The 25,427-nt window shown below is 48.8% G+C and overlaps 1 protein-coding gene across 5 annotated transcripts; it reads left to right on the top strand.

Annotated features, from left to right (window-relative positions):
• The first annotated feature begins 4,906 nt into the window (after positions 1-4,906).
• On the top strand, positions 4,907-23,789 carry Kiaa0141 (KIAA0141 ortholog). 5 transcript variants are annotated; one of them, XM_005380717.2, is made up of 13 exons: positions 4,907-5,065; positions 5,917-6,031; positions 6,127-6,244; positions 8,527-8,674; positions 10,812-10,970; positions 11,237-11,325; positions 11,420-11,516; positions 14,728-14,870; positions 15,715-15,873; positions 15,965-16,057; positions 19,384-19,540; positions 20,059-20,286; positions 21,530-23,789. In XM_005380717.2, exons 1-12 carry the CDS (start codon positions 5,035-5,037, stop codon positions 20,283-20,285), a joined length of 1,536 nt encoding a protein of 511 aa, XP_005380774.1. In that variant the 5' UTR covers positions 4,907-5,034; the 3' UTR covers position 20,286; positions 21,530-23,789. The 5 variants fall into 5 exon arrangements, with proteins under 5 accessions (XP_005380774.1, XP_013367773.1, XP_013367771.1 ...); XM_013512319.1 differs by having other exon boundaries at positions 19,963-20,286; XM_013512317.1 differs by having other exon boundaries at positions 11,222-11,325; positions 19,963-20,286.
• Positions 23,790-25,427: the final 1,638 nt, after the last annotated feature.

Genomic DNA, 25,427 nt, shown 5'->3' with positions numbered 1-25,427 from the left:
AGGTTTTCCACATGTTCTTCTAAAAATAAAAGAAACCAAACAAAACATTTATATAAGGGAGCTTGCATTCCTTTTTTTTTCTTCTTTCAATTTTTTATTCTTTTTTTATTTTTTTGGTTTTTTTTTTCTGGTACCGGGAACCGAACTTACGACCTCACCCTTGCCAGGCAGGCGCTGTGCCGCTGAGCTAAATCCCCAGTCCCTTAATTTTTTTTTTTTTTTTTTTTTTTTTTTTGTTTTTCTCCGGTACTGGGAACCGAACTCACGACCTTGCGCTTGCCAGGCAGGCGCTTTTGCCGCTGAGCTAAATCCCCAGCCCCAGTCCCTTAATTTTTTATTTTTATTAGTACATGTTTCTGCTACATAATGATTACATTCATTTTGGGAAGTTAGTACATGAATGTAACATGTCTTAATTTTTTTTACAACCCTTCCTCTCCCTTACCTTCCTCCTCCATCTCTTTGTATTCTTTTATAATAAAAACTGTCACTAATAAAAAACAAAAAGAACTAATATCAGTGCTCAGGTGGTGACCTAGGCTTCTCAGTGACAAAGGTGAGGTTGCTGGCCTAGAAGGGACAGGGTGGAAATGAAAACTTAACCTTCTCTAATCCAGCTCCCACTTAGCCGACTTTCTTGGATTCTCTGTCCTACACAGCCACTCTCCTGCTGAAACCTTTCCTAGGTACGCTTGGTCCCATTTACCTCTCTCCAAATTAAAGGCCAATCACTGTCTCACTGACGCTTACGCCAGCTGCAGTGATCTTGGTTTGTGCTTTCTTTGCTCATTTGTGCTGTCTGTGCCTCTCTGGGACTTTGTACCAACGATGTGCCCTGATTGAATTGTGCATTTCCTCTTCATCCTCTAGCTAGCTGCTAATCGTCATCATTCAAGTTGGTCAGTTTTAGACACTGCTGCTTCCAAAAAACCTTCCAGACTTCCACACTTAAGTCTTCCCCGGGGTCCCCATAGCACCCCATATATTCCCCACTATAGAACTTACTGATCTCTGAAGAGAACACTTTCCTGGATTTCTGGAGGTGAATACTTTCCCAGTATTCACCTCCCACTCTGAATTGGGGTTGGCCTTGTAAACTGCTTTAACCAACAAGGTTCGGGAGAGGTGGTGCCCTGTGGGTTCCAGGCTTAAGCCTTAAGAATCCTGGGAGCTTCCGCTTTTGTATTTTGGAAGCTCTGAGCCTTCATGCATACGGTTCAGCTACCCAGCTGGAGAAGCCATGTGGAGCAGAGAGGCCCTGAGATTACGAGAAGAAGGAAACAGGCCCAGCGTTTCCATGGCCCCACTTGTCTACATACAATTCCAGCTCTGACTGCCACCTCATGAGAGACCCTGAGTGAGGCCGGCAGAATTGCCCAGCTGAGCCCAGTCAATTCACAGAACTGTGAGAGATGATTGTTTTAAGCCACTCAATGTTGAAGTGGTTGTTATGCCGCAATATATAACTAAAACATCATTCTGTATTTTAATTGCCTATTGACTCTGTTTGCCCTGCTGTACTTTTTTTTTTTTGTTGTTTTGGTTTTCTTAACTTTGTGGGGGGGGTGTGCTGGGGGCCTTGTGCATACAAGGCAAGAACTCTGCCACTGAGCCACACCCCCACACCCTCAGGTCCATCCCTTTGGCTTTCTAAAACAGGGTCTTACTATGTACTTCAGGCTGACCTTGAACTATGTAGCCCATGCTGCCCTCAAATTCATGGCAATTCTCCTGCTTCAGCCTCCCAAGTGCTGGGATTATAGCCATGTGCCACCACTCCTGATTCCACTATACTATTTTCTATGTGAGGTCATGGACCACATGCACTTTTTAAAATTGCGATGTACTCAGCACATTCTCACACACTGAAGTAAAGCTTTCATATATTTGATTAATGCAAATTAGGAATGCCTATGAAGCCGGGCATGGTAGCACTCCACTCCTACTGCCTGTAATCCCAGTACTCAGGAGGCGGAGGCAGGAGGATTGTCATGAGTTTAAGGCCAGAGTGGGCTCTGTAGTGGGTTCAAGGCCAGCCTGAATTGCATAGTGAGATACTGTCTCAAAATAAAATAAAATAAAGTAAAAACCAAGGGAACAGCTAACGTCTAGAATATTCTCTGTGACAGGAACACAGTGCATGTGTACACATGTTAAGAGGTGATTAACTGGACACCTGGCCAACAGGCTCCCAGCGTAAGATGGCTTACCTTTGTAGAAAGGTTGAGTCAACTTTTTAGGCCACAAGCTACCAACACAGAGCAGGAGAAAAGAACGGAGCTTTGGGGCTGGCACTTTAGACAAAGCTAAAGGTCCAGGAAACAAAGTTGTCATTCCTGAGAGTGCTGTGGGCAGCAGCGAACAGGTGATCGGCCAACAGTGAGAGTTCCAGCTGCCCTCACCTTCTATCCCTCACTCGGTGGTCTGTTGAGCCATTTATGCACAGGGACAGTGCTTTACCCTCAGCTTCAAAACCGTTTTTTTGGAGGGGTACTAGGGATTGAACTCACACTAGCCCTTTTTATTTTTATTTTGAGACGGGTCCTACTAGTTTGTCCATGTGGGACATGAATTTTTGATCCTCCTGCCTTGGCCTCCTAAAGTGCTGGAATTACAGGCACAGGCTACAGCACCTTCAAAACCTTTTAACTTCAAACAGAGAGGGTCCTCAATGAATGTGTGTATGGAGAAACAATATATTCCCACTCCGGTCAGTAAATTCTGTGATGGGTCTGGTGTTCTTGACTGCAATCACCATCAGCACAAGGCGTTAGGTCAAGTCAACCTGCATTATCTGAACATATTCCACAGCCTCATGAGGGCAACAAAATGGGAAAGCGGTATCCCTGCCCTAAGAGCATGAACTAGGGAGACTAGATTTATGCAAATGAGACAATTAAAGAACGGGGCAACATATAATTACTGCTAAACTGTATGGTAAGAATTTAAGTGCTACAGGAACTAGAAAAAGCAGAGAGCAGCAAGAGCTCAAACAACTGGGGAGTCTTCACTGCAAAGTCGGGGTTGGGTTAAACTCTGAAGTAGGAAGCAAAGTACAGACAGGCTGAAATGCAGAAGGGTCTGGAAGTCCCAGCAGGCACAGGGCCAAACCCAGCATATTTGTCATTTTATTTGGAGGCAGTAACATAAGTAATGTGAAGGTGGCTGTTCCAAATCCCTAAACAGGGATATTTTTGAATACCTTGCCAATATTCCAACTCCTGGGTTTTGGTTTAATTTTTTTGTTTTGTTTTGTTGCCTTTTTGAGACAGGGTCTCACTATACAGTTCAGGCTGGCCTTGAGCCGACTTTGTAGCCCAGGCTGGTCTTGAACTCGCAATGATCCTCCTGCCTCAGCCTCCCGAGTGCTGGGATTACAGGCGTGCACCACCACGCCCAGCCTTCTTGTTTCATTTTGTTTTTTGCTCCTTGTAATGCCTTTCTCTCTTCCCCACTCAGCAAACGCTTACTCATATTTAAAGGCCCAGCTCAAATGTAATCCTTTTCTGAGTCCTTCCACAACCCATTGCTCCACTCCTACAAGAAAATTCTCTTACATTTGCCTACTCTCCCCACTACTGTAACTGATAGCAATTACATTTATTGGGCGTGTACTTTGAGGCGAAAACGAAGCTAAATATTTTTAATCTATTATTTTACTTAAGTCTTACCACTGCATGAAGCCCTTGTAATTTTCCCTATTTTATACATGAAGAGGCTTAGTGTGCTTAAGGAACCTGCACAAGATAACATACCTACGAAATTAGAAAGCTGGGATTCAAACCCAGATTTGTGAGACTCCAGAGTCCACTCATAATCCACTGGACCGTGTACTCCTGGAAGCCACAAATGCTCTTTACTCATCTCTCTTCTCAGATTCTAGGATGGTGGCTGACATGGCTCAAAACTTGTTTAACAAGTTCATACAACTTTCACATCACATGCCTGGGCCTAAAAGTAGGTGAACCTATTACTTCTTTACCCCGTTTAGGCATTTTCACCCACCTAAAAGTCACTTATCTGGGGGAAGGGGAAGGGGAGTAAATCTGAACATCCTACATTCGAATTTGAGTGCTTTATTTCATGGATTCAAGCGTGGGGAAAGGGAACTGTTCCTTCCCACAAAAGAACGCACGGGGACACGGGCTGGGTCTCAAGGTGAAGGTTCTGATTAACGGGGTGTGTGTCTCCTCTCTGGTATTTTCAAAGGCGCACCTTAGGAGTCTCACGCTGTCGGGTTTTCCCACCTGCCCCCAACACCGCACGAATCGGGCCCACACGAGGGACGGGGGCGGCCTGGGGTCACAAAGAGCCAGAGCAAAAAAAAAAAAAAAAATCTTTAAAGGGGCTAGGGATTTTTAGCTCAGCGGCAAAAGCGCCTGCCTGGCAAGCGCAAGGTCGTGAGTTCGGTTCCCGGTACCGGAGAAAAACCAAAACCAAAACCAAAACCAAAAAAAAAAAAAACAAACGAAGGGCCAGAGCTAGAACCCAGGAACACAAGCCCCGCCCAGCGCAGTTCTCAGCGTCTACACTGCGCGGCCGGGCGCGGCGTCTCTAAGCAGACAGCCCCGGTAGAGAATCTCCGCTAACCCGCTTCCTCCCTAGGAGCCTGAGGCCCCTAAGGCCCCGCTCCTCCGCCCACTGGGCCCCGCGGCCCAGGGAGCCTCCGCCCCTCGCAGGTCCACGGTCTGCAAGTCCCGAGCCCCGCTCGCCCGAGGGCCTGCTCCGGGCAATCGGGCCTCGCCGTGTGCGGGTCCCCCCTCTGCGCGCGCTGCCCCCTCCGGGACAGCGGCCAAGGCTCGCCCTCTCTGCCCACACGCCACGTCCTTGCCGGGTTCACCACCCAGGGAGCCCCATACCCGCTCCCCCCGCCCGCTTCCTGTCGGGGCGCGCGTCCTTCCGGCGGGCTGCTCCCCCATTGGCCCGTCACGGGCGTACGTGGGGACGGTCGCGCCGCGCCCCTGCGGCCGCTCTAGCCGGGGGCCCGCGCTCCGGCTCGTCCTCTCCGTTCGGGCTTTCCATGGTGCTGGCAACATGTGGCGCCTGTCGGGACTCCTGGGCCGAGGTAGGAGCATCTGAACCGCGAGCGCCTGAAGGCCGCTGAGACTCTGAGCCGGAGGCGCGGTGTGTGGGGGGAGGGGGAACGGCGCGAGGGAACAGCCGGAGCCACAGTGGGCGGGGTTACAAAGGAGGTGGGCGGGGCCTGGGCGGAGCTACCTAGTCCTGAAATCTGGGGCCGCTGGAATTGGAGACGCGTTGGGAGAAGTATGATAGTGTGGAGCTTGGCGCCAGGGAGGACTCAGCGAAGGGAGGCAATGGAGTGGGCGCAGCCAGCGAATGAATAGAGGGATTTAGAGACTAGCGTTCTCAACATAGGCCACAGCGTGTGTGGACGTGTGGTCATAGAACAAAGGTTCTCACCAGTGTAAGACATCACGAGGAGATTTTTCAAAATGTAGATGCTTCACTCTGAGAGATACTGCTGTATTGGTTCTGCAGTGGTCCCTTAGAATATCTACTAGGCTACAGATTTCCATGTGTATTCTTGTTTCAGAACCACTGCACCTGTCATCCCAGCACTAGGAATGCTGAGGCAGGAGGATTGTCGCAAGGTCAAGGCCAGCCAGGGCTACATAGTGAGTTCAAGGCCAGCCTGAACTACATAACGAGACCCTCTCTCAAACCCCAACTCCAAAAAAAAAAAGCCACTGCAAAGAAGTTTCTGAGTGGTAGAGCACTTGCCGCATGTACAAAGGGTTCCATTACCCAGCACCACAAAAACAAAAACAAGAAACATTGCAGAGGGAGATTCTAGTGATTCCTGGGTCCACTGCTATCTCAGGTTAGAGGCAAGATTGTTGGGCTACTGTTGTCTCAGTGCAGTTCCTGTTAAAGTGGCCTTTGTTTTCTATACAGCTCTTCCCCGTCTGCTGGGTCCTGATTTCCGGGGGGTGACCCCCAAGCCCACCAGCCCAGATGGGCCTCAGGCAACCTCCTCCTCCTCGCTGGTCTCTGTGCCCAACATCGACAGGTGAGACATTGCCATTTTGTCACCCATCTTCTCTCCTGGCCTTTCTTTGCCCACATTTTGGACAAAACTCGATAGCCTCTAATTGCATTATATAGGTCAGGCCCTCATGGCCCAAGTACAAGCAGGGATCCAAAGTCGCACAGATGGAAGGATGCCTTCCAGTGGATGTCCGCTCGTGTCTCCCCGAACACTTTGTGGGATGCCATCTCATGGGTAAGGCTTCCCCAGCCCTGACCTTTGCCTTCAGCGTGGATCAGAATGGTCCTGTGTGGAGTCTAAAAAACAGAGTAAGATCAGCATTGTCTTGACACGATGAGGAACCCGTGGCACTGGAGCGTATTCATGGAGATATTGTCACTCCCCCACCCCTGCTGTGTATCTTTTCTTTATTTCCTTCAGTAAACTTTTCTTTACACCTTCTCCAAGTCAAGCATTTTTGCTAGGCCCTAAGAGACATAGCAGAGAACAAAGTAGCTATAATTCTTTATGGTGCTTACAATGAATAGTAAGAAATAGCTAAGAAGTAGCCTTCCTTATTAATGGAAACTGTTATGCATACATTGTTGTAGTCAATCCTTACAAAAGTCTTGCAAGGGAACTGTAACCTTCATTTTGAACACGAGGAAACTCAGGCTCTGAAATATTAAGTAACATATTTGAAGGTTACAGCTGTTGAGTGAGAAGCCATGTTTAACTCTGGAATTCAGGCTGTATCACTTGGTTGCATTGCCTGGTAAGACTTGTGAAAGCACTTAAAGTATACAGCCTAGCCCATATTAACTAGTTAGCCCATATTAAGTATTAGTTGCTCGATACGTATTTGTTGAATCTGATCTGCAAAGTCACAGTCCCAGTGGTAAATACTGGGTCTAATAAGTCAAAGTTTGTACCTTTTAGGTAAAGATCCAGATTGACTATATTGTGAATGAAGTTGGCACATATATCACTCCTATGTTTGTCAATCCCATCCCTGCTACTTTTATGTGTGTACTTTAGGCAGATGACTTCATCTCTCTGAGCCTTACTTTGGGGAGGAGGGTAAGGGGGATTGAACCCCTGGCCTTCCCGCCGAGTTGCATCGCAGTCCTTTTTATGTTTCTTTATTGTGAGACAAGTTCTCACCGAGTTACTAGATTGCCCAGGCTGTGCTCAATTTTTGATCCCCTTGCCTCAGCCTCCTAGGGTGCTAGGATTATGTGGATGCCCTGCTGAGCCTCACTTTCGTGTTTTATTTTGCTTTTTGAGACAGGGTCTTGCTTTGTAGTCCAGGCTGGCCTCGAACTCCTGGCTGTCCTCCTGTCTCAGCCTCCTGAGTGCTGGGCTTGCAGGCATGTGCCACCATGCCCAGCTGAGCCTCACTTTCTTTAACCTGCAAATTGTTGTCATCAGCAGAGTTGAGTCTGGGGTTCTCCCTGACAGTGACACTGCTTTCTGGGTTTCTGTGGACTCAGGGTATAAAGTACCCTGGAGAGGGAAACAGTTTTCCATTTTGCCAAAGATCTGAGTCCTGGGGCAGAGTCCCACACTGGTTTCTCTGGGGAACTGGACCTGTATTCCAGAGGTCCTGATGCTACTTTGGGCCTTGTCCTCACTACCAGTATGAAAGGGGCTTTACACAAGCTGTCCCCAGAGCCAGGAGCACTTGTCCCTTCACAGTGCTGTGCCTTGTCTTGTTCTGGCTTTAGCTCATACAGAGGGACTTTCCCTCATCCCTCGTGGCGTCCAGTCTCCCACTTATGTGCTCTGTAACCTGCTGATTTGTTTCCTCTTTGCGTCTGGCATAATTACTAATTACAGCATTTATTTTTCTGTGTACTTTGGTTTTGTCTTTCTCAACACAAGACAGAAATTTCATGCGGCCAGAGACTGTGACTGTCTTATTTGTCATTGTAAACAGTGCCTGCTGGAGCAAATAAGTATGTAGATGTCCCTTCGGGAGCACAGCATGGGAGATGGGAAATCAGGGAGTCACTGGAATAGGAGCTGGCTCGGTCTTCTGCACACCAGTCAGAAGAAAGACGCCTTCAACAGGCCCACACCAGTTGCAGGAAAGGGAAGCTTATGCCAGGCTGGAGAAGTCCTGGTGGGGACTTGTCATGGCATTTGTGCTAGGCCCCATCTTACCACATTCTCTCTTGGCCTGCCTGCATTTTGTGTATCCAGTCGCTTGTACTGGGTTTGTTCAGCATCTATTTACTGGGCTCCTACACTAACTTAGCACCCTGCTGGCCACTTGGGATATGTTGGTCAGCAAAATGTGGGTGGTCCCTAACTTTGTTGTGCTTAGAGACAGGAGCAACAGAAGTACAATGAATAATCACAGTGATGAGTGTTAAGTATCAGAGGAGAGATTTGGGTGAGCTTGTTGCAGGGAGCGGCCCCATCCGGAGACAGGAAAGGCTTCCCTAGGAAATGATGATGGTGTTGAGGGCCGAGTCTGAAGCAGTTGAAGGGTGGGGGAAGGGACCATGTCCCCGATGTGCTGTCTTTTCCAGGGCACTCTGGCTGTGCTGGCCCTGCAGGTGGCAAGACAGCTCCACTTCCAGGCGTTCCTGCCCACAGGGCCTCGGCAAGCAGAACACTGCTCTTGGCGCAGTCCACTAGACCGTTTCCTCTCGTCTCCCTGGTGGCATCTGCACTCCTGTGAGTTCTTGCTCCTGGGGTGGGAGAGCTGGGTGTGAGTCGCTCTGGGGCGGGAAGCATCTCCGGACACACCTCAGGAAAACAGCCATGCAGCTCCTTGCCTTTCCTATCTGAAGTCAGAGGAAGGGGAATGTGGCGAAGTTCTACCCACCCATGGTGTGGACCGCACCTACCCCTTGGTGTTCCTCTGTGTCCTCCTGTCACCTCCTGTGGAGGGAGCCCCATGGGTCCGTCACCAGCTAGCATGGGTCCTTGTGTTAGTGATAATGGAAATTAAGACTAAACAACAGTGTAAATTTACAGGTAAAAACTTTACTTGGAAAGTAAGAGAGAAAATGGGGAAAGGACTCCAGCTCTGGGACTAGCTGGAAGGAGTGAGCTCTCGTGAAAAGGATGAGGCTCTTAGGGATTAGCTGAAGTCCCGCTGATGCTGAACCAGGGTCCTGCTGATCATTATGGCGGTCCTGGTTTCATAACTTTGGAGAAGCCCTCACGGCTTGAGGGCTGTTCTGAAATCATTGCTTCTTTTTGCAGTACTTCTCCTGAGACCCAGGTGACGGCCAGTTGAGGACAGTGACTAGAGACTTTTAGGAGTTGGCCCACGGGGGAAGGGTCTGACACTGGGAGTCATGAAGCCTGGTCATGAGATGTCCCTGTGAATCCTGAAAATTATTACTCTTCTCTGGGTGTCCTCCATCTTTTTTTTTTTTGTTGTTGTTGTTGTTTTTTTGGTTTTTCTCCGGTACCGGGAACCGAACTCACGACCTTGCGCTTGCCAGGCAGGCGCTTTTGCCGCTGATGGGTGTCCTCCATCTTGAAGGGAGGCGAGCTAGGTTAGGTAAGTTTAGGGCTAATAAACTTGGTTCTGTTGACTTTTTAAAAGTGAGTAACACGTGCATTCAAAGTTTGAGGTAGTAAGGAATACAAAACTGAAGGTCAGTCTTCGTTCTATGTTTAGTTACCTGTTGGTAGGCACAAGCAAAGGGCCGTGGGTGTTCGCAAAACCTGCTTGTAAGTCCCTGACTGCCTCAGATGAAAACAACAATTGTGCTTTTAATGAGTAATAGGTTAAGGGTCCTGGAGTTTATCTGTTGTCTCTGCTGTGGTCTCTGACCACATCAGGTCCAGGCCATGTTCGATCCTACGTGTGGCTTCCTGCCTAGCTCTTAACCAGTTAGGCCATTTTCTGGCCATTCAGTTGTTCATCACTAAGTGAGTCTGTATTCTGTGTATATTATGTGCCTTGGAACAGAAGCCACATAGACTAGTAATTGATCTCTGGAGTCAGATTGGGTTGTGAGGGTTCAAGCCCCAGAAATTCTACGTGCTAGTATTTTTTCTCCTTTTTTTTTTTAAAAAAAAAATTTAATTATTTTCTTTTTTTCCTTTTTGAGACAGGGTTTTGCTGTATAGTTCAGGCTGGCCTTGAACTCAGTATGTCACCCAGTCTGGCCGTGAACTTGCAGCGATCCTCCTGCCTGTGCCTCTCGAGTGCTGGGATTAAAGGCATGTGCCACCATGCCTGGCCTACATGCTAGTATTATATCCCTGAAAAACTTCCCTGTGCTTCAGTATCTTCATCTATAAAATGGGATAATAGTAAAATTGTAGTGTTTTCTTGGGGAGACTAAATGAGTTAGTATATGTCAAAGCCTTAGAACAGTGCCCAGTGCATACTAAATGCTTGGTGATTACTAGTTTAAGTATTAGTGCTTTTTTTTTCCTATTTTCTTTTTTGGTATCGGGAATCAAACTCAGGGCCTTTCACTTGCCAGGCAGGCACAGTGCTGCTGAGCTATATCCCCGGCCCTAAGTATTAGCTCTTGTCCTTATTGTTATGATTATAATCTTATCACTATTGCCATTAAATAAAGAGCTAGCAGCTGAAGCTACAACAGTGAATAAGGTAGATGCTGCTCTGTGCTGGAAGAATTCAAGCACAGGAGTGATTTATGCTTAGGGTGGGAGATCAGCCTGAATGTGGGCCCCAGAGAGGAAATGGAGGAGGAAGAATGGGAGGGAGGCCTCCAAGAGGCTTCCTCAGAGTTCTTCCTCTGACCTCCAGACCCTCGGGGGACTCAGGTTCAGCGGCTCAGGCTGCCCTGGCTCCCTTCTGACCCTTGTCTGCTCTTCCTAGCACTGCGGAGTCATGTTCTGCCCAGCCCCGACCGCCCAGCCCCCAGGCACCTTGGCCTCAGGAAACCCAAGCTGAGCCCGGAAGAGCCCTCAGCTCAGCCCAGAAGCTTCTCTCTCAGCTCCTTGAGATCAGCTGGTCCTCAGGAGCCCTCTGAGGAAGGTACGATCTCAACCTGAATCTGCAGAAAGAGGGTTGGGGGCAAAGGGGAGAGGGGAGGGGTAGGGCAGGTAGACATCGTTGCTGTACTTTCCCAGATAACAAATTGTCGTTCCTGTGGGGATCCATGCTTTCTGGGGTGATTCACAGTTGGTCTGGATCCTGGCAGGGGTGCTGGACGAAGAGGCTGGGCAGGCCTGAGAGCGGAGGGAAAACAAAGTCATACGCTTCTCCTTTGCCCTGGCTGGGTGAAGGCTTTGCCTTTGCAGGTCCCAGTAATTTCGGCCTCCTGGATGCCAGCAGTAGCTTTGAGTCCAAGCCAACGCCAGCCCAGCCTCAGCACCCTGGTGCAAAGAAGGTATCAGCCAGATTTTTGCCACCATATCATTCCCCAGATTGGGTAGCAAACCCAACGCACCATCCCTTCATGTGTCTTTGTATTCTTTCCCCAGGAACAAGATAAATCAAAAACTCTTTCCCTGGAGGAGGCCGTGACGTCCATCCAGCAGCTCTTCCAGCTCAGTGTTTCCATTGCTTTCAACTTCCTGGGTAATTGGGGGACCTTGCCTCCAGGCAGGGTGATGAGACAGGAGAGAGGGTGTGAGCTAGGTAGAATACAGTCAGCATAGGGAGTGATTTAAATGAGAGAGATTTTTATTCCAGGTAGGTAGACCAAATCTGGCATATAGCTCAGTGTCAGGGACCCACTCTTTTTTTTTTTTTTTTTCTTTTTGAGACAGGGTCTCTGTAGTTCAGGTTGGCCTTGAACTCATTGCTCCTCCTGCCTCACCCTCTCAACTGCTGGGATTATAGGCGTGTGCCACCATGGCCAGCTGGGACCCATTCTTATTCACATGAATTCTGCCATTCTAAAACTGCCCTTCCATGCCTAGCAGCTGCAAGGCTGAGCCAGGAAAATCACAAGTTTGAGCCCAGCCTGAGCAATTTAGCAACTTAGTGAGCTCCTGCCTCAAAATAAAAAAGTGTTTTGAAAAGGGACCAGAGATGTAGCTAGGTGTGAAGACCTGGGTTAAGTCCCTGTTATTGCAAAAACACATACACATCAAAAGGGCAAAAAGTGGCTTTCATTTTGAAGTCCAGTTTGCTCTTTCAGGCCCTGTTCTCCTGTACATATTCAGGCCAGCTGAAAGTCGGCTGCTGGGAGAAGCTAAAGGCTGACCCCTCCTCTTTAAGGACCCAGAGCTCAGACTTGTAGCAAGTCATATAAGCCACAATGGCCACACCATTCTCAGGGGGTGCTGAGAAGCAGAGAGCTCACCTGGATGGCCTAAAAATTGCTTTACTATGGAGGTAGGAGAAAATAATCCTATTCTCTGCATGCTTAGGAAAGGCAGATTCCTGAAGTTTGGCGCAGGCACTCAAGTGCATGAATAGGAAACTCTTAAGCTACGTCTGGAAGGTCCCATACCCTCCCCTGTTTGTCCTGGTTCTACAGTGACTTGACTCGTGTCTCAAGCTTCTAGTTGTGGAGACCCACACTCCCAGCAGCATCCATTGAGGTCTAGTAGGAAGGCTGATGAGAAGCTAGGATTCACTTAGAACAGATTTATAGAACATTGATTTTTTTGTTAAGCCCTATTTTAGGTGCTAGAGATCAGTGATTCCCAAGCCTACATTCTGAGCCAGGTATGGTGGCACATGCCTGTAACTCCAGCACTCAGGAGGCTGAGGCAGGAGGACTAACATGAATTCAAGAGCAGCCTTGGCTACATAATGAGTTCAAGGACAGCCTGAACTGCACAGCAACACCCTGTGTCAAAAAAAGACATCTTTATTCTCGTGGTGTTCACGCATGAGTTGAAGGAGAGAAAAATAATAAATTGGCAAATGAATAGAAAAGAAAATTTCTGATGATGAATATTACAAAGAAAGTAATACAAGGGAGAGCTGGGTGTGGTGATACACGCCTGTAATCTCAGCACTTGGGAGGCTGAGGCAGGAGGATCACCATGAGTTGAAGGCTAGCCTGGGCTATATAATGAGACCCTGTCTCAAAAACCACAAAGAAAATATAAAACAAGGGGATGTTTAGTAACTTGGGCAGTGAATAGCTTTGCAATCGGAAGTCTTTGCTGAAAGGAAAATTCTTAAGCTAAGAACTGATGACAAAAGCAAGCCCCTTTTGTTCCTGTCTGGAAAAGCTTTCCAAACAAGGGAAAGAAGGAGTGCAAAGGTCCTGAGGCAAGATTGAGTTTATTTACCAAGGAAACAAAAGACAGCTGAGTGTAGCTGGAGCTTAGAGATCACAGGAAGAATAGGAGATGAAGTCAGAGACGCAGGCAGGGGCCAGGTCAGCAGGGGCCAGGTCAGCCAAGACCCGAGCCGGGGTAAAGGGTACCATGACTTTCCTAAGTGAGAGAGGAGGTGCTTGGAGGGTTTTAAACTGGAGCAGTGAGAGGGTTAGCCACATGACCTGATACACTTCTCCCAAGCTCACTGTGGCTGTTGTGTAGACCAGTGTAGATCGCAGGGAGGCCAGAGAGGAAATAGACCAGGTAGGAGCTGTTACTGACAGCTAAGTGAAATGTGATGGTGGCTTGTCTGAGGTTAGAGGAAGAGAAGACAAAAATAAAGTGATCAGGCTGGAGCCCGTGTGGGGGATGGGGACAGGGTGGGATCTTTTGACCTCTGAAGTCTCCCAAGGACAGAAGGCTCTGTGAACCCTGGACAGCAAGTTTTCAGGCAGCAGGGAGGTGACTTCAATGCACTGCTGGCTGAATGGAGCTTGGTTTCTCCTTCATTAGCTCTTTGTGATCTTGACGGGCAGACGCTTCTTAGAATTTCTCGCCCATTCCTTCATTCATCTATTCATTTATTCAGCCGGTGCTCAGCACTGTGGCAGAACACAAAGGCAGCATAAGCTATAATCATATTTTGCATTTGTATAGAGCTTTCACCCTATGCAGAGTTACTTCTCCTACATTCTTTTTTCTGCTCTCCCTCTAGGATTTTACAGTCTAATTGAGGAGACAGGGTTTGTACTCTTGCAACAGTTTAGTTCATAGAAAAAGGTTTGATATATTAGGAAAATTCCACAAAAGTGGGTGAGGCCTGACTGTGGTCTGGAGGTTTTGGAACAGAAACAGGACGCCTGACAGTGGAGGTGGAGAGGTTGCAGGCAGGAACCAGCCTGAGCAAAGCTGAGCGCTGGCTGTGTTGGGTTCCTTTCCTGTTGCCTTGCTTGGGCAATGTAAAGAGCCCTTGACTGCTCCCAGTGTCCTCAGCGACAAGAGTAACAGTATCACCTGTCAGGTAGGGTTTGCTGTTATAAGCCACCGTAAATTCACTCCAACTAGCTAAAGCCAGAATCTGTTGGGATCTCTTGACCTTCCAAGCCTCAGAAAGGGCAGAAATCAGTGAAGTTGCATGGACCCGGGGGACAGCAACTGATAGACAGTATTGCCAGACTGCTGCTGTCAGAATAGACTTACAAGAGCTATTTTTCCCTCGTTGTTCAACCCGATCAAGAGTCAGATTCCTGAGAGTCTCATTGGTTGTGAAAAGCACAGGCACACTGATTGATGGCACCGGGGGAGGGGTTGTTCCCAAGGGGCAGTGAGAGTGTTGGAGCTACGAGAGGGAGGGGTGGTTTATAGATATCCACGGCAAGCCGGTGAGATATTTGGAGGATGGGAATCAATGCCAGTGTCTAGCGCAAAGACCAAGAGACGTGGAGCCGTGCGTTTCTAGCTGAGGCTGTGGCACCTTCCTAGAGGAAGCTGTTTGTGCTTTCTTACAGGGACAGAAAACATGAGGAACGGGGACTACACGGCAGCCTTTTCTTACTTCCAGAAAGCTGCAGACCGTGGCTACAGCAAGGCACAGTACAACATGGGCTTGTGTCATGAGCATGGCAGAGGCACCCACAGGGACCTCCGCAAGGTACTGTCCCTTCTGCCAAGCTGCCCAGAGGGAGCTCCAGAACTGAGCAGTGAGCAGGGGCCAGGGAAAGCCTGGCTTCTCTGACCTGGTTGCAGGCCTAGCGATGAGAGAAAAATAAGAAGGAAGTTCCTAACTTCTAGGAATTTAGATTCAAAACTCAGAGCAAGCATCCTGGCTTTTGCTTTGCAGCTATACCCTGATAAATGGAGCAGCACCTTGATAAATTGATTAATTTTTTAAAAGGATAAGTACACAGAGATACTATACACAAGGGTATGTTTCTTCAAGTTGTATATGAAGGCAAAACACAAAACAAACAGGCCAGGAGGGGTGGTGCGTGCCTGTAATCTCAGCACTTGGGAGGCTGAGCCAGGGGGATCTCAGTGAATTCAGGCCAGCCTGGGCTACAGAGTGAGTTCAAGGCCAACCTGAATTTCATAGTGAAACCCTATCTCAAAAAGATTTAAAAAAAAAAAATAGAAACAGCAACTTAGCGTATCTTCAGTACAGAACTGGTTAACTATATCTCTGTAGACCTTAAGTGATGTGCTGGATCTCTGTTTATTGGCAGGAGAAGTCATTCATCGTGAGTGACTCTCTCTGTCTCTGTGTATATGTAACGTATCTATGGGAATAAATTTGCAACCTGTACACTAAAAGTTTAATGGAGAATGATCTTTAGGAGACAAGGTTCCTTGGAATTTATGTTTGTATGTGTAAATTTTGATGAATCTCTATTTCTTGACTAATCTGTAATGACTGTGTGTTATTTTTTAAAATTTGAGCCAGAGAAAAAGTGCTTAGAGAGCTCTGAGCAGACTAGGTGTTTCTTCTTTTGCCCTAGGCGATCTTTTATTACCAATTGGCTGCTAACCAGGGCCACAGCCTCGCTCAGTACCGCTGTGCCAGATGTCTGCTGCAAGCCCCAGCCTCCTCAGGGGACCCTAAGCAACAGAGAGCACTGTCCATGCTGAAGCAGGCTGCAGACTCAGGCCTGAGAGAGGTGTGTGCCATTGGCAGGGTCCTCCCTGGCTTGTCTGGGCCACATGGAGCTGAGTGATTAGGGTGGCTTTTTCTTTCCTCTTTGCCCACAGGCCCAAGCTTTCCTTGGGGTGCTTTTCACGAAGGAGCCACACCTGGATGAGCAGAGAGCTGTGAAATATTTGTGGCTTGCAGCCAGCAATGGGGTATGTGACCTGTGATACCCAGGCATGCTGAACACCAAGTGTAACCAGAGGAGGGGTTTGGGAGTTGGCATGGAGTTCTGTGCTTAGGCTGTGGTTTGCTAGGAGCCTTGGGCTGGCTTCAAACTTTGGCTCCTGCTGACTTACTGTATGACTCTTGGGCAGGTCCAGTGGCCTGTCAGTGCTTAAAATCAGCTAGAGTCGGAGCATTTGCTCACCAATACTGTTAAATACAACATGGCAGGTTCCTCTCCACCCTGTCAGTTGTTAAACATTTACCAGCATGCTATTGGACAGAGCACCTGTTTTTAAATCTGTTTCCTTATCTTTCAAATCAACATAATTAGGGCTAGGGATGTAGCTCAGAAGCAGATCTCTTGCCTACCATGTGTGAGGCCCTGGATTTGATGCCTAGTACCACAAGAAAACCAAAAAGAAACAAAGTTACTCAATAAAATCAACATAAAGGCAAGGCTTGGTGGTACATTGCTATAATCCCAGCTACTTGGGAGGCTGAGGCAGAAGGATTATAAAGTCAAGATCAGCCTGGGCAATTTAGAAAGACCCTATCTCAAAGTAAAAAGGTCTGAGTTGTAGCTCAGTGCTTCCTGGGTTTAATTGTTTGATCCCCAGTAACACATACACACACCCCAACAGCAACATAATACCTGTCTACACACACACACACACACACACACACACACACACACACACAGTCAGACACATAAGGTGGACACACTAAGCAGGTACCCAGGAAAGGGATATCTGATTGTCTATGAAATACAGCCTGCATAACCCGGAGTTTGTTCCCCTGGCATTAAGGGACACATGGTTAATTGGGTTTGGGAAATACTGAGTTAAACAGCTGTCTGTATGATGTAGTTCAGACTAGTGTTGAACTCACTGTGTAGCCCACGCTGGCTTTGAACTTGCAGCAATCCTGCCTCAGCCTCCCGAGTAGTAGGATTACAGGCATACAGCTATCTTTAATGCAACAAATCTTAGAGCTTTGTATAACTGAGAAACATGGAGAGGGTGACCTGTGGTTTGCTGAATTCCTCAAGTGTATTAGGCAGTATCTGGTTTCATTTATACCTTTAAGGGCCAGGACTCCTGGATTAGAGCACACAGCGCGCCTACACTGTAATTTGCTCTGAGCAGTGCTGATGCTTTTTGTTTCCTGGGTTTATTGAATCTGTGGGCATCGGAACATCATGCCTTGTCCAGTCTGTTGCTCCATCATCATCTGTGATAGCTGTCAGAAAGGGACCAGTGTCGTCAACCAGAACCTGCTAACCACATCTGTTCTTCCTTCAAGAGCCCCCAGAGCCTTCCTCAGGTGGCATGGGCCTGCAGTCCACGCTCTGGTACACCTGGGGGCTCCCTGGCCTGTCTGGGCCAGACCAGCATGCTGAGAAGGGAGGTACGCAAAGGGAGCCCCATCACCTATTATGTGTCAGCACCCAGGCCTCACACCCTCCCACCTCAGGGAACCGTGTCTCCCAGGCTGGTACCGAGCAGAACCATATTCCAAGGGTGCCCTTCCCTCTGCTGCGTCCTAACCTGGCTATATGCCTGAGTGCACTGCATTGATTGCAGAGACCTCACCTGCGGGGTGTAGAGAGCCCTTCCTAGTCCCCCGCACGGCCCAGGAAGTTTGTATTTGTAATCCCATGAAAAGTTATTGGAATTCTAGGAGTTAATTCCAATCTCCCACTTCCAGTGCAACCCATGGCGAGAATAAAGACACTAAGGCATATTTGTAGTAATGGGGAGCCAAGGGGTCCTAAGTCTAGCCACAGTAATGACCATCCGGAACAAAGGCCTATACCCAGGACCGAACCCAGATTTTATTCATTTGTGAAGAAAGGAGTGGCTTGAGGATGAGTGACCGTGAGAGTGGCAGGAAATACATGAGTGCCATAAGCTGAGCTAGGTAGGAGGCCTGAAATCACCTCTGCCATATGCAGAGAGAAGGATATGCAGAAAGAGTAATCTGAATAACATAATTGAGATAGGATGTAATGTTTTGGGGTCGATGCTTCAGCTCTGATGAGTAATCTCTGAAGCTCCAGGAAGTCGCCTCTATTCCCAAGGCTCGATCCCAGCTGACAGCGTGGAGCACTCCTCACCCGTTCCACCTCACTCGGGGGAACAATGGGGGTGGGGAAGCATGCCTGCCATCTCTAAAGATTCCCATCAGCACCTGGCTAGACTGATTTGCATTGCTTAAAGCCAATTGCAGGGATAAGGAAAGGTCCTAGCCAACTCAGTACATATCAGTACATGGAAATGGGGTCAGGCTCAGCCAAAACGGAGGCAATTGCTCCTCTTTCAGGGAGAGTCACCCAGGTGTCCTCCATATGGGGGCACAGAAGTGGAGGCAGAATTTTTTTTTTTTTTTAGAAGCAGAATTTTAGCAGAAGTTTGACTGTGGAGGGTAGAAGAGAAATAGGACCATGATTGGGAGTCCACAGAGTGGGGTTTGGTTTTCTTTTTTCCTTTTTTCCTTTCTTCCTTCCTTCTTTCCTTTCTCTCTTCCTCTCTCTCTCTCCCTCTTTCTTTCTTTCGCTACTGGGGATCAAACCCAGGGCCTTATGCATGCAAGGCAAGAGAGCTCTACCTCCCCCCCATTTTCTTTTTCAGTTGGGAGATTTCATATGATGAAAATATTTCAGTAGAGGAAAGATTAACTAATGATAATAAGATGATAATAATAGCACTGATCTTAAGTACTTTTCATATTGTAACACAAAAACCAAGTACGATGATGCTATTATTATCACCGCTGTATAGATGAGGAAACTGAGGCACTGAGACGTACAGTAACAAGTCTGAGGTGAGCCAGAGCCGAGATTGGACCCAGGCTGACTGGTGTCGAGCCTGGGCTCCTTACCTCCTACCTGTTCTCTCAGAGCATCGTGGCCCCAGAGCTCAGGGAACAGGGAGAAGCAACACTTGCTCTGTCACTGTGCTTCTCAGCTCTCATACAGAGAGTCAGGAAGGCAGAGAGGCCTCTAGCAGGTGGACCCTCCTCCACTGTGGCCTGCTCTTTCAGGAACGTGCAGGAGACAGACTCCTGGGGGTCCCATACTGGGCTGAGAGTTCTGCGGCTTTCTTTCAGTTGGCCCCACAGGAGGAGCCACCATATGGCTGCAGCTGAGTGGGGCGAGCTCGGAGGCTGTGGCATTTCGTGGTTGAGATCCCTTGGAATGTGGTGGGCCCGGGCTGGGCCTTCCCCCAGCGCGGATGAAGTCCCAGCATGCTGACTCTCCTCGCTCCTGGCTGTTTCAGTTCCTCATTCCTCTGTGTCTGTCCATCTTCTTTAGGACTCACAGAGCAGATACCACTTGGGAATTTGCTATGAGAGGGGCCTTGGTGTGCAGAGGAACCTGGAAGAGGCCATGAGGTGTTACCAGCAGGCAGCGGCTCTGGGAAATGAGCCTGCCCGGGAGAGGCTGCGGACCCTCTTCACAGAGGCAGCAGGTACGAATACAAGTCCAAGCCACAGGGTTCCTCTCCTGAACTTGGTGCCCAATGAGACATGGTGGGGTGGAGGAAGCCCCTGGTCTCCCTGTCATTTCTGTCCCCAGTGATGGTAAGGAGCACAGCCTTTAGAGTCAGGTCAGCCTGACTCTGCTGTCACAGACCCGGGCCCGTATGTCTCTGAGCCTGTTTCTTCATCTCTGAAAATGAGGGTCACAGTAGCACCGAACTCATTAGCTTGTTGGAAGGATTGAGATGATGATAATGGACTCAGCACAGCCTGACGCGCAGTAGGTACTGAGCAAATGGTGGCTGCTCCGGTGACTTCTTAGGAGGCTCAGTGCCGTGGGCTCTCTGAGTGACCCATCTGGGACTCCAAGGTCCACCTGCTCATGAGTCTCTGGGGCTGGTTGCCTTAACAGTGCCAGGGGGAGCCAAGTCTTTTGAGAACTTTCTGCTTCAAAATAGAAGTCTGAGAACGCCGCCTGAGGAAGCACTGCTTTCACCCCTCCTTGCAGCCCTCAGCCCCAGCCACCTGGCAGTCGCAGGACTGAGGTCTTTCTCCAGCCCCTCCCTCTGCAAGCTGAACTCCCTGCTGGCAGGCACCTCAGGTCTCCCTCACGCGTGGAGCACTGGGAATCTCAGCCACCTGTGCAGGAGCCAACCTCTTGGGGCCAGCCCAGGAGCCCACGGCAGCACTGTCTCCTCCTTGGAAAGAAGTCTTGTAAGATTGGGCTTTGGCTAAGGTGAGATAAAACAGTCATGGGCCAGAGGGGAGGGGGCAGGTGGTGGGAGAACAGAAAGAGGTGTCCGTGTCCCTTCCCACTGGAAGCCGAGGTACCCACTGTTGCAAGTGCATGGCTAATCCAGTGCAGTAACCATTTCCCCACTTGCTAGCCTTACAGGTGGGTTTTGGTGCATTCTCAGCTATTTCTACTCTGTGCACCAAAAGAATGTATTGGGTGACCTCTGAAAAACTGCAGGAGGCTACAGAGACCCTGTTCTTCACCTTGGCCTTCATCTTTGAGCAAATCATTACCTTCTCCATCCCCATGCCTCAGTTTCCTCACCCCCAGCCCACACTGTCGTTTCCCAGTGTGCCTCTGGTAGTTTGCGAGAAGATAATAGGTAGTCTGCAAGTTAGTATTTTTTATTTTAGTGGTTATATATTTAATGTATGATATGAAATATGACTACCATATTGATCTGCTACAGATATTTACAAATACTGTAAATTTACAATTACTGCTACAGTAATTTACAATTTACAATTTACAGTTTACAATTACTGCTACAGTAATTTACAAATTACTAACTTGTAAGAAATTGGAATTAATTTAGAGAAAAGCAGTGTCTAGCCAATGCATTGTCACACACCTCTAAACCTGACTTGTTTGGGAAGCTGAGGCAGGAGGATTACAAATTTGAGGCCAGCCTGGGCAATTTAGTGAGATCCTGTCTCAGAAAGATAATTAAAAAGGGTGAGGAGCCAGGCATGGTGGTGCACACCTGTCATCTCAGTGCTCTGGGAGGCTGAGGCAGGATCACAAGTTTCAGCCCAAGTCTGGGCAACTTAGTGACCTAGCAAGACCCTTTCTCAAAATAAAAAATAAAGGGCCGAGGTTATACCTCAGTGTGAAGGCCCAGGGGTCAATTCTAAGTACTACTGAAAAAATTAAAAGACTGAGGATGTAGCTTATTGGTAGAGCACTCGCCAAGCGTGTGTGAGTCCCCAGGTTCAATTCCCAGTAGCAGGGGGAAAAAAAACCTTGAAAAACATTGTGCCAGGGAGAACAGATCTGGAGGTGGCAGCAGGTGCGGGGGCGGCTCTGTGAACGGCTGAGACTCGGGAAGCGCTGAGACTTTTCCCTGAGACGAGCTCCGGCGTTCCCATGTGTTCTTCCCGATGGGTTCATGGTGGTTTTCATTTCGCCTTTGCTTAGGAGGAGGGAGTTCCTGATGCCTGCACTATCTGCTTGACTTTTTCAGACCTCCCCTCGGCCCTAACGATGGAGCCTTTGAGTTCTCAGAATATCACTACTTGAGTCCCACAGAAGCCAGTTACCATTCACCATCCCAGAAACCTTGAGTGCCTCCCCAGCACTGTAAAGAGGAGGGGAGCGTGTGCACACCTGGCTCTGGCCACCACCCGCCTGGCCTTGTCACCTTGTAGCAGGGACCCTAGTCACGAATGTCATTTCCTCAGCCGTAGACCAAGGGCAGCAGTGCGTGCCCTCTGGGCTTCACAGGGCCGATGCTGGGCATTTCACCGCAGAGAGGACCCCGGTTCCTTCTTAGACCGCTGAAGGCAGAGTGATGCAGTTACACAGCCTCATGAGACTCCAGGCCGGGATGAGGGCCCAGGCCTCCTGACTGCTGGCCCAGGCTTCTCTTCTACTGTTCACACTGTCATTCTGTGTGAAAGCGTCATTATCATCCTGCCGATACGAGGGAGGAAATGGAGACTGGGCACCTGGAGTCTTGGAACCGGACAGTATAGACTGAGTCTTCACTTGGGAAAGGTGAGCCAGAGGTATCTGGGCATTTAATAAAGCAGCTCGTGGATTATCTCATCACTCTTGCCCTTGAGTGTGTTGGTGAGAGGCGGGGAGACAGGAAGGGGGGCTGAAAGGCAAGGCTCCATCCTCATCTCTGAACTCTCCATTAACCAATTAAAGGGTCTTAAAAGCTTCTCCAGGAGAGAGACTTAGAAAAAAAATGATTTCTGAGTCAACGCTAATGACTCCAATTACTGAATTTGTGAATAGCTGTTCCCTGGCTTCTGGATGTTAGCTGGAGCTCAGCAGCATAGGCATGGCAGAGGAAGAGGAAGGGAAAGACTGAGGACCGGCTCCTCCGGTGACTGCTTACACAGAAGAACCAGCGAGCTTGGCCAGTACAGAGGAGGGAGGATGTGGGGACAACGTTGTCCATAGTCCCTCTGCTACCAACCCCCGCCTCTCCCAGTCTCATAGGAGGTGCTTTCTACACTTTTCTAAGACCTCACTCACCCCTGGAGCCCCAAGAGCCACCTCCTTGGTAGCAGGGACCCCATCTTTGTAGCCCAGCATCTCAGCGTCTCGCCCAGTGTTTTGTGTAGCACAGGGGCTCGGTGCTGTTTTAAGCCATCCAGTGCACTAATCTCTCAGCCAAAAAAAGGGTTTCTGTGGTCAAATAAGTTTGGGAAGCACTGCACCAGACGTCCCCTTTTTGTAGATTCACAGTACACATCAGCAAATTCCAGGTTCCAAGAAGTCCTGCAGTAAGAACACTGTTAACTCAGTGTGCGCCTCCCTGGCCTGAGACAGAGCCGCCTCCTTCCTGGGCACCAGCAGAAATGTCACCACTTTCTGTCCTGGTGGTGCCACACTTACCGGTTGCCTCCCCGCCTGGGCATTTTGGGCCCTGATTCCTGCTTCCCTGCCCGTCACTGGGGCCAGGCACACCCAGACAGTGGACCTGGCAGCTGATGGAGAAGGCGCTGCGCCAGCTCCCTCCTGCTCAGCCACTGCGGGTTAAAGGCAGCCTCTGTCTGGGAGCCTGAGGTGAAGCAGGTATTTCTAAACTCTTGAAGCTGGGAAGGAACAGCCTGTCCTAGTGGAGAGGGAAGGGTGGAAGCTGAAAGGACATGTCATCAGGGACCAAAAGCCCATGGCTGTGCAGTCATTGTCGTCTTGATTCAGCCCCAGGAGACTGGCTTTGTGGGCACAGTGGGCAGACTGGGCAACTGCTGTGCTTCTGCCATTAAAATTCTGCTATTAAGGACCTGTCTTCAGTGCCCTGAGGGGAAATGCTGGAGGGAGGCAGGAGAGGGCCCCGCATCAGGCCAGCCTGTCTCAGAATTCTGGCAGATCTAAGGATCCGGACCTGGGGCCTGATTCACGAGACCCTGAGCAAAGCTCTACTGCCTCAGTTTCCCTATCTAGAGATGTTCTTTCCAGGGATCCCTTGACACTATGGTGGGAACAAGGCCATTTGATTCATTAGATCTTCCAGGCCAGTACGTGGAGGGCACTTAGCAGATGTTCAGGAAATAGTCATCAAATGCGAGTGATTATTTGTACCACATCTCCACTCAATGCCCAGCACAAACCTACCCAGGACATAGTAAGTGCTTTAAATAACTGTTGAGTGGATGAATGAATGACTCCAAATACCCCTCCTTCTTCCCCTAACTGTTGATTCTTGTACTTTCTGGCACTTAGCAATTGTTCAATAAGTAATAAACACAAAATGTTTGTTGAATGAACGTTGGTAGTCATGCCCTTCCATTACATCAATACTTAGTAGCGGCTAGAAAGCCCCGACCTATTTCCTAGGTGCACACTGTGTGCCAGGCTGAGCCTGTGGTAAGGCTCTGTCTTCCCCCGCCTTGTCCTTTTGGGATTTGGACCTCTCCAGAGTCCCAAGGGTAGTAGCTTTCATCTCACTCTTGTTTCAGCTGAGGAAAGGTAGGGTCAGTGAACTGCCAAGTTGAAGTTGGGTGATAGGCGAGGAAGCTGCCTGTCAATCTCCGAGCTGCCCCAGGCTTGGAGTGAGGTCTGCATTGCACTACTGGTGCTGAAGAACGGCTGACTATTGATAAAAAAAAATGTCCCTCTCTGCTTTCCAAATTAAGACGACATTTAACTGAGTGCTTGCTGGCTTGCCTGCTCTCTCAGATCTCCCAGGAGACAGAGCCCATCTTGATGGAAACAGTTTTGAACATGTCCAAAGTCTCAGCTTTGACATCCTGGCTGATGTCAAGAAGTTTCTGTAACCTTCCTGTTCAGCACACCCAGTTCTGTCACCATATGTACAGTCTCATTCTCAGCCTGTTACTGGGGAAAGTGCTGGTGTCAGCGTGCTAGGAGCAGGTGCCCGATACAGCGAAGAGCGCTAACCCTCCCATCAGAGCCCCGCCCCTGACCAGAGATCGTTTGCCGTGGTCCAGGGCAGCTCTGCGCAGTTCAGGTTCCATGGGGAAGGGAGGGCAGAGGATCGACGTCAAGGACTGCTGGGGTCCTAAATCTTACTAACAACATAGACCCCTGTGGGAATGTGATGAAAGCATCTACTCTTTCTCAAAGAAAAATGCAAATTCTCCAAGTTTTGCAGGCAGATCAACAGATTCATAGATCCAGAAGCCCGACTGAAGACCCCAGGTTAGTAACCTTTGATATATTAGAACAGCGTTCTAAATCCCAGATCCACATCCCAGGTCTACCGCAAACCTGCCATGTGGCATCAGACAGGTGTGCTGTTTCTGTATCTTTGGCCATAAAATGAAGGTTTGAAATAGCTAAAGTTCAAATTCCTTTCGCTGCAATGACCCACATCTGTGGAGGTTTAAGTGGTGTCCTACAGCAGTACTGATAACCTTTTATAGGTCACATGTTCCCTTGGGACTCCGATGAGAACTTTGTACCCTCTGTGTAGAAAACTTATCTATACGCAAAGCTGTACTTGGCATTTGGGGTATTCAAGGACTGTAGTTTCAGTGCTTGAATGAGTGCCTCAGTGGTCCCATGTAGCCAGTGACCCAGTTATAGCTGTTGTTTCGCCCCCCATTTCTTCTCCACCCTCTCAGCATCAGCCCTGCATTGCAAATCCACTAATGGTGGAAGGGGCAGTGGTCCACATGGTCCACTTATTTATTTATTCATTCATTCATTCATTCATTCATGTAATGGCCCACTTTATTTTTTTTCCTTTTTTTTTTTGGTCTTTTTGAGGCAGGGTCTCCCTGTGCAGTTCAGGCTGGCCTTGAGCTCACTTTGTAGCCCAGCCTGGTCTCAAACTTCAACGATCCTTCTGCCTCAGCCTCCCGTAATGGCCCACTTTAGTACTGTAGTTTTCAGACTTTGCTTTTACCTAATGGGGCCATTTTTTCCCCAGTGTAGTCCTA

The sequence above is a fragment of the Chinchilla lanigera genome, unplaced genomic scaffold (genome assembly GCF_000276665.1).
Source record: "Chinchilla lanigera isolate Chin_1 unplaced genomic scaffold, ChiLan1.0 scaffold00014, whole genome shotgun sequence".
Taxonomy (NCBI): Eukaryota; Metazoa; Chordata; class Mammalia; order Rodentia; family Chinchillidae; genus Chinchilla; species Chinchilla lanigera.
Note: the sequence above shows the minus strand (reverse complement) of the source record. Positions and strands in the feature narration are given on the sequence as shown.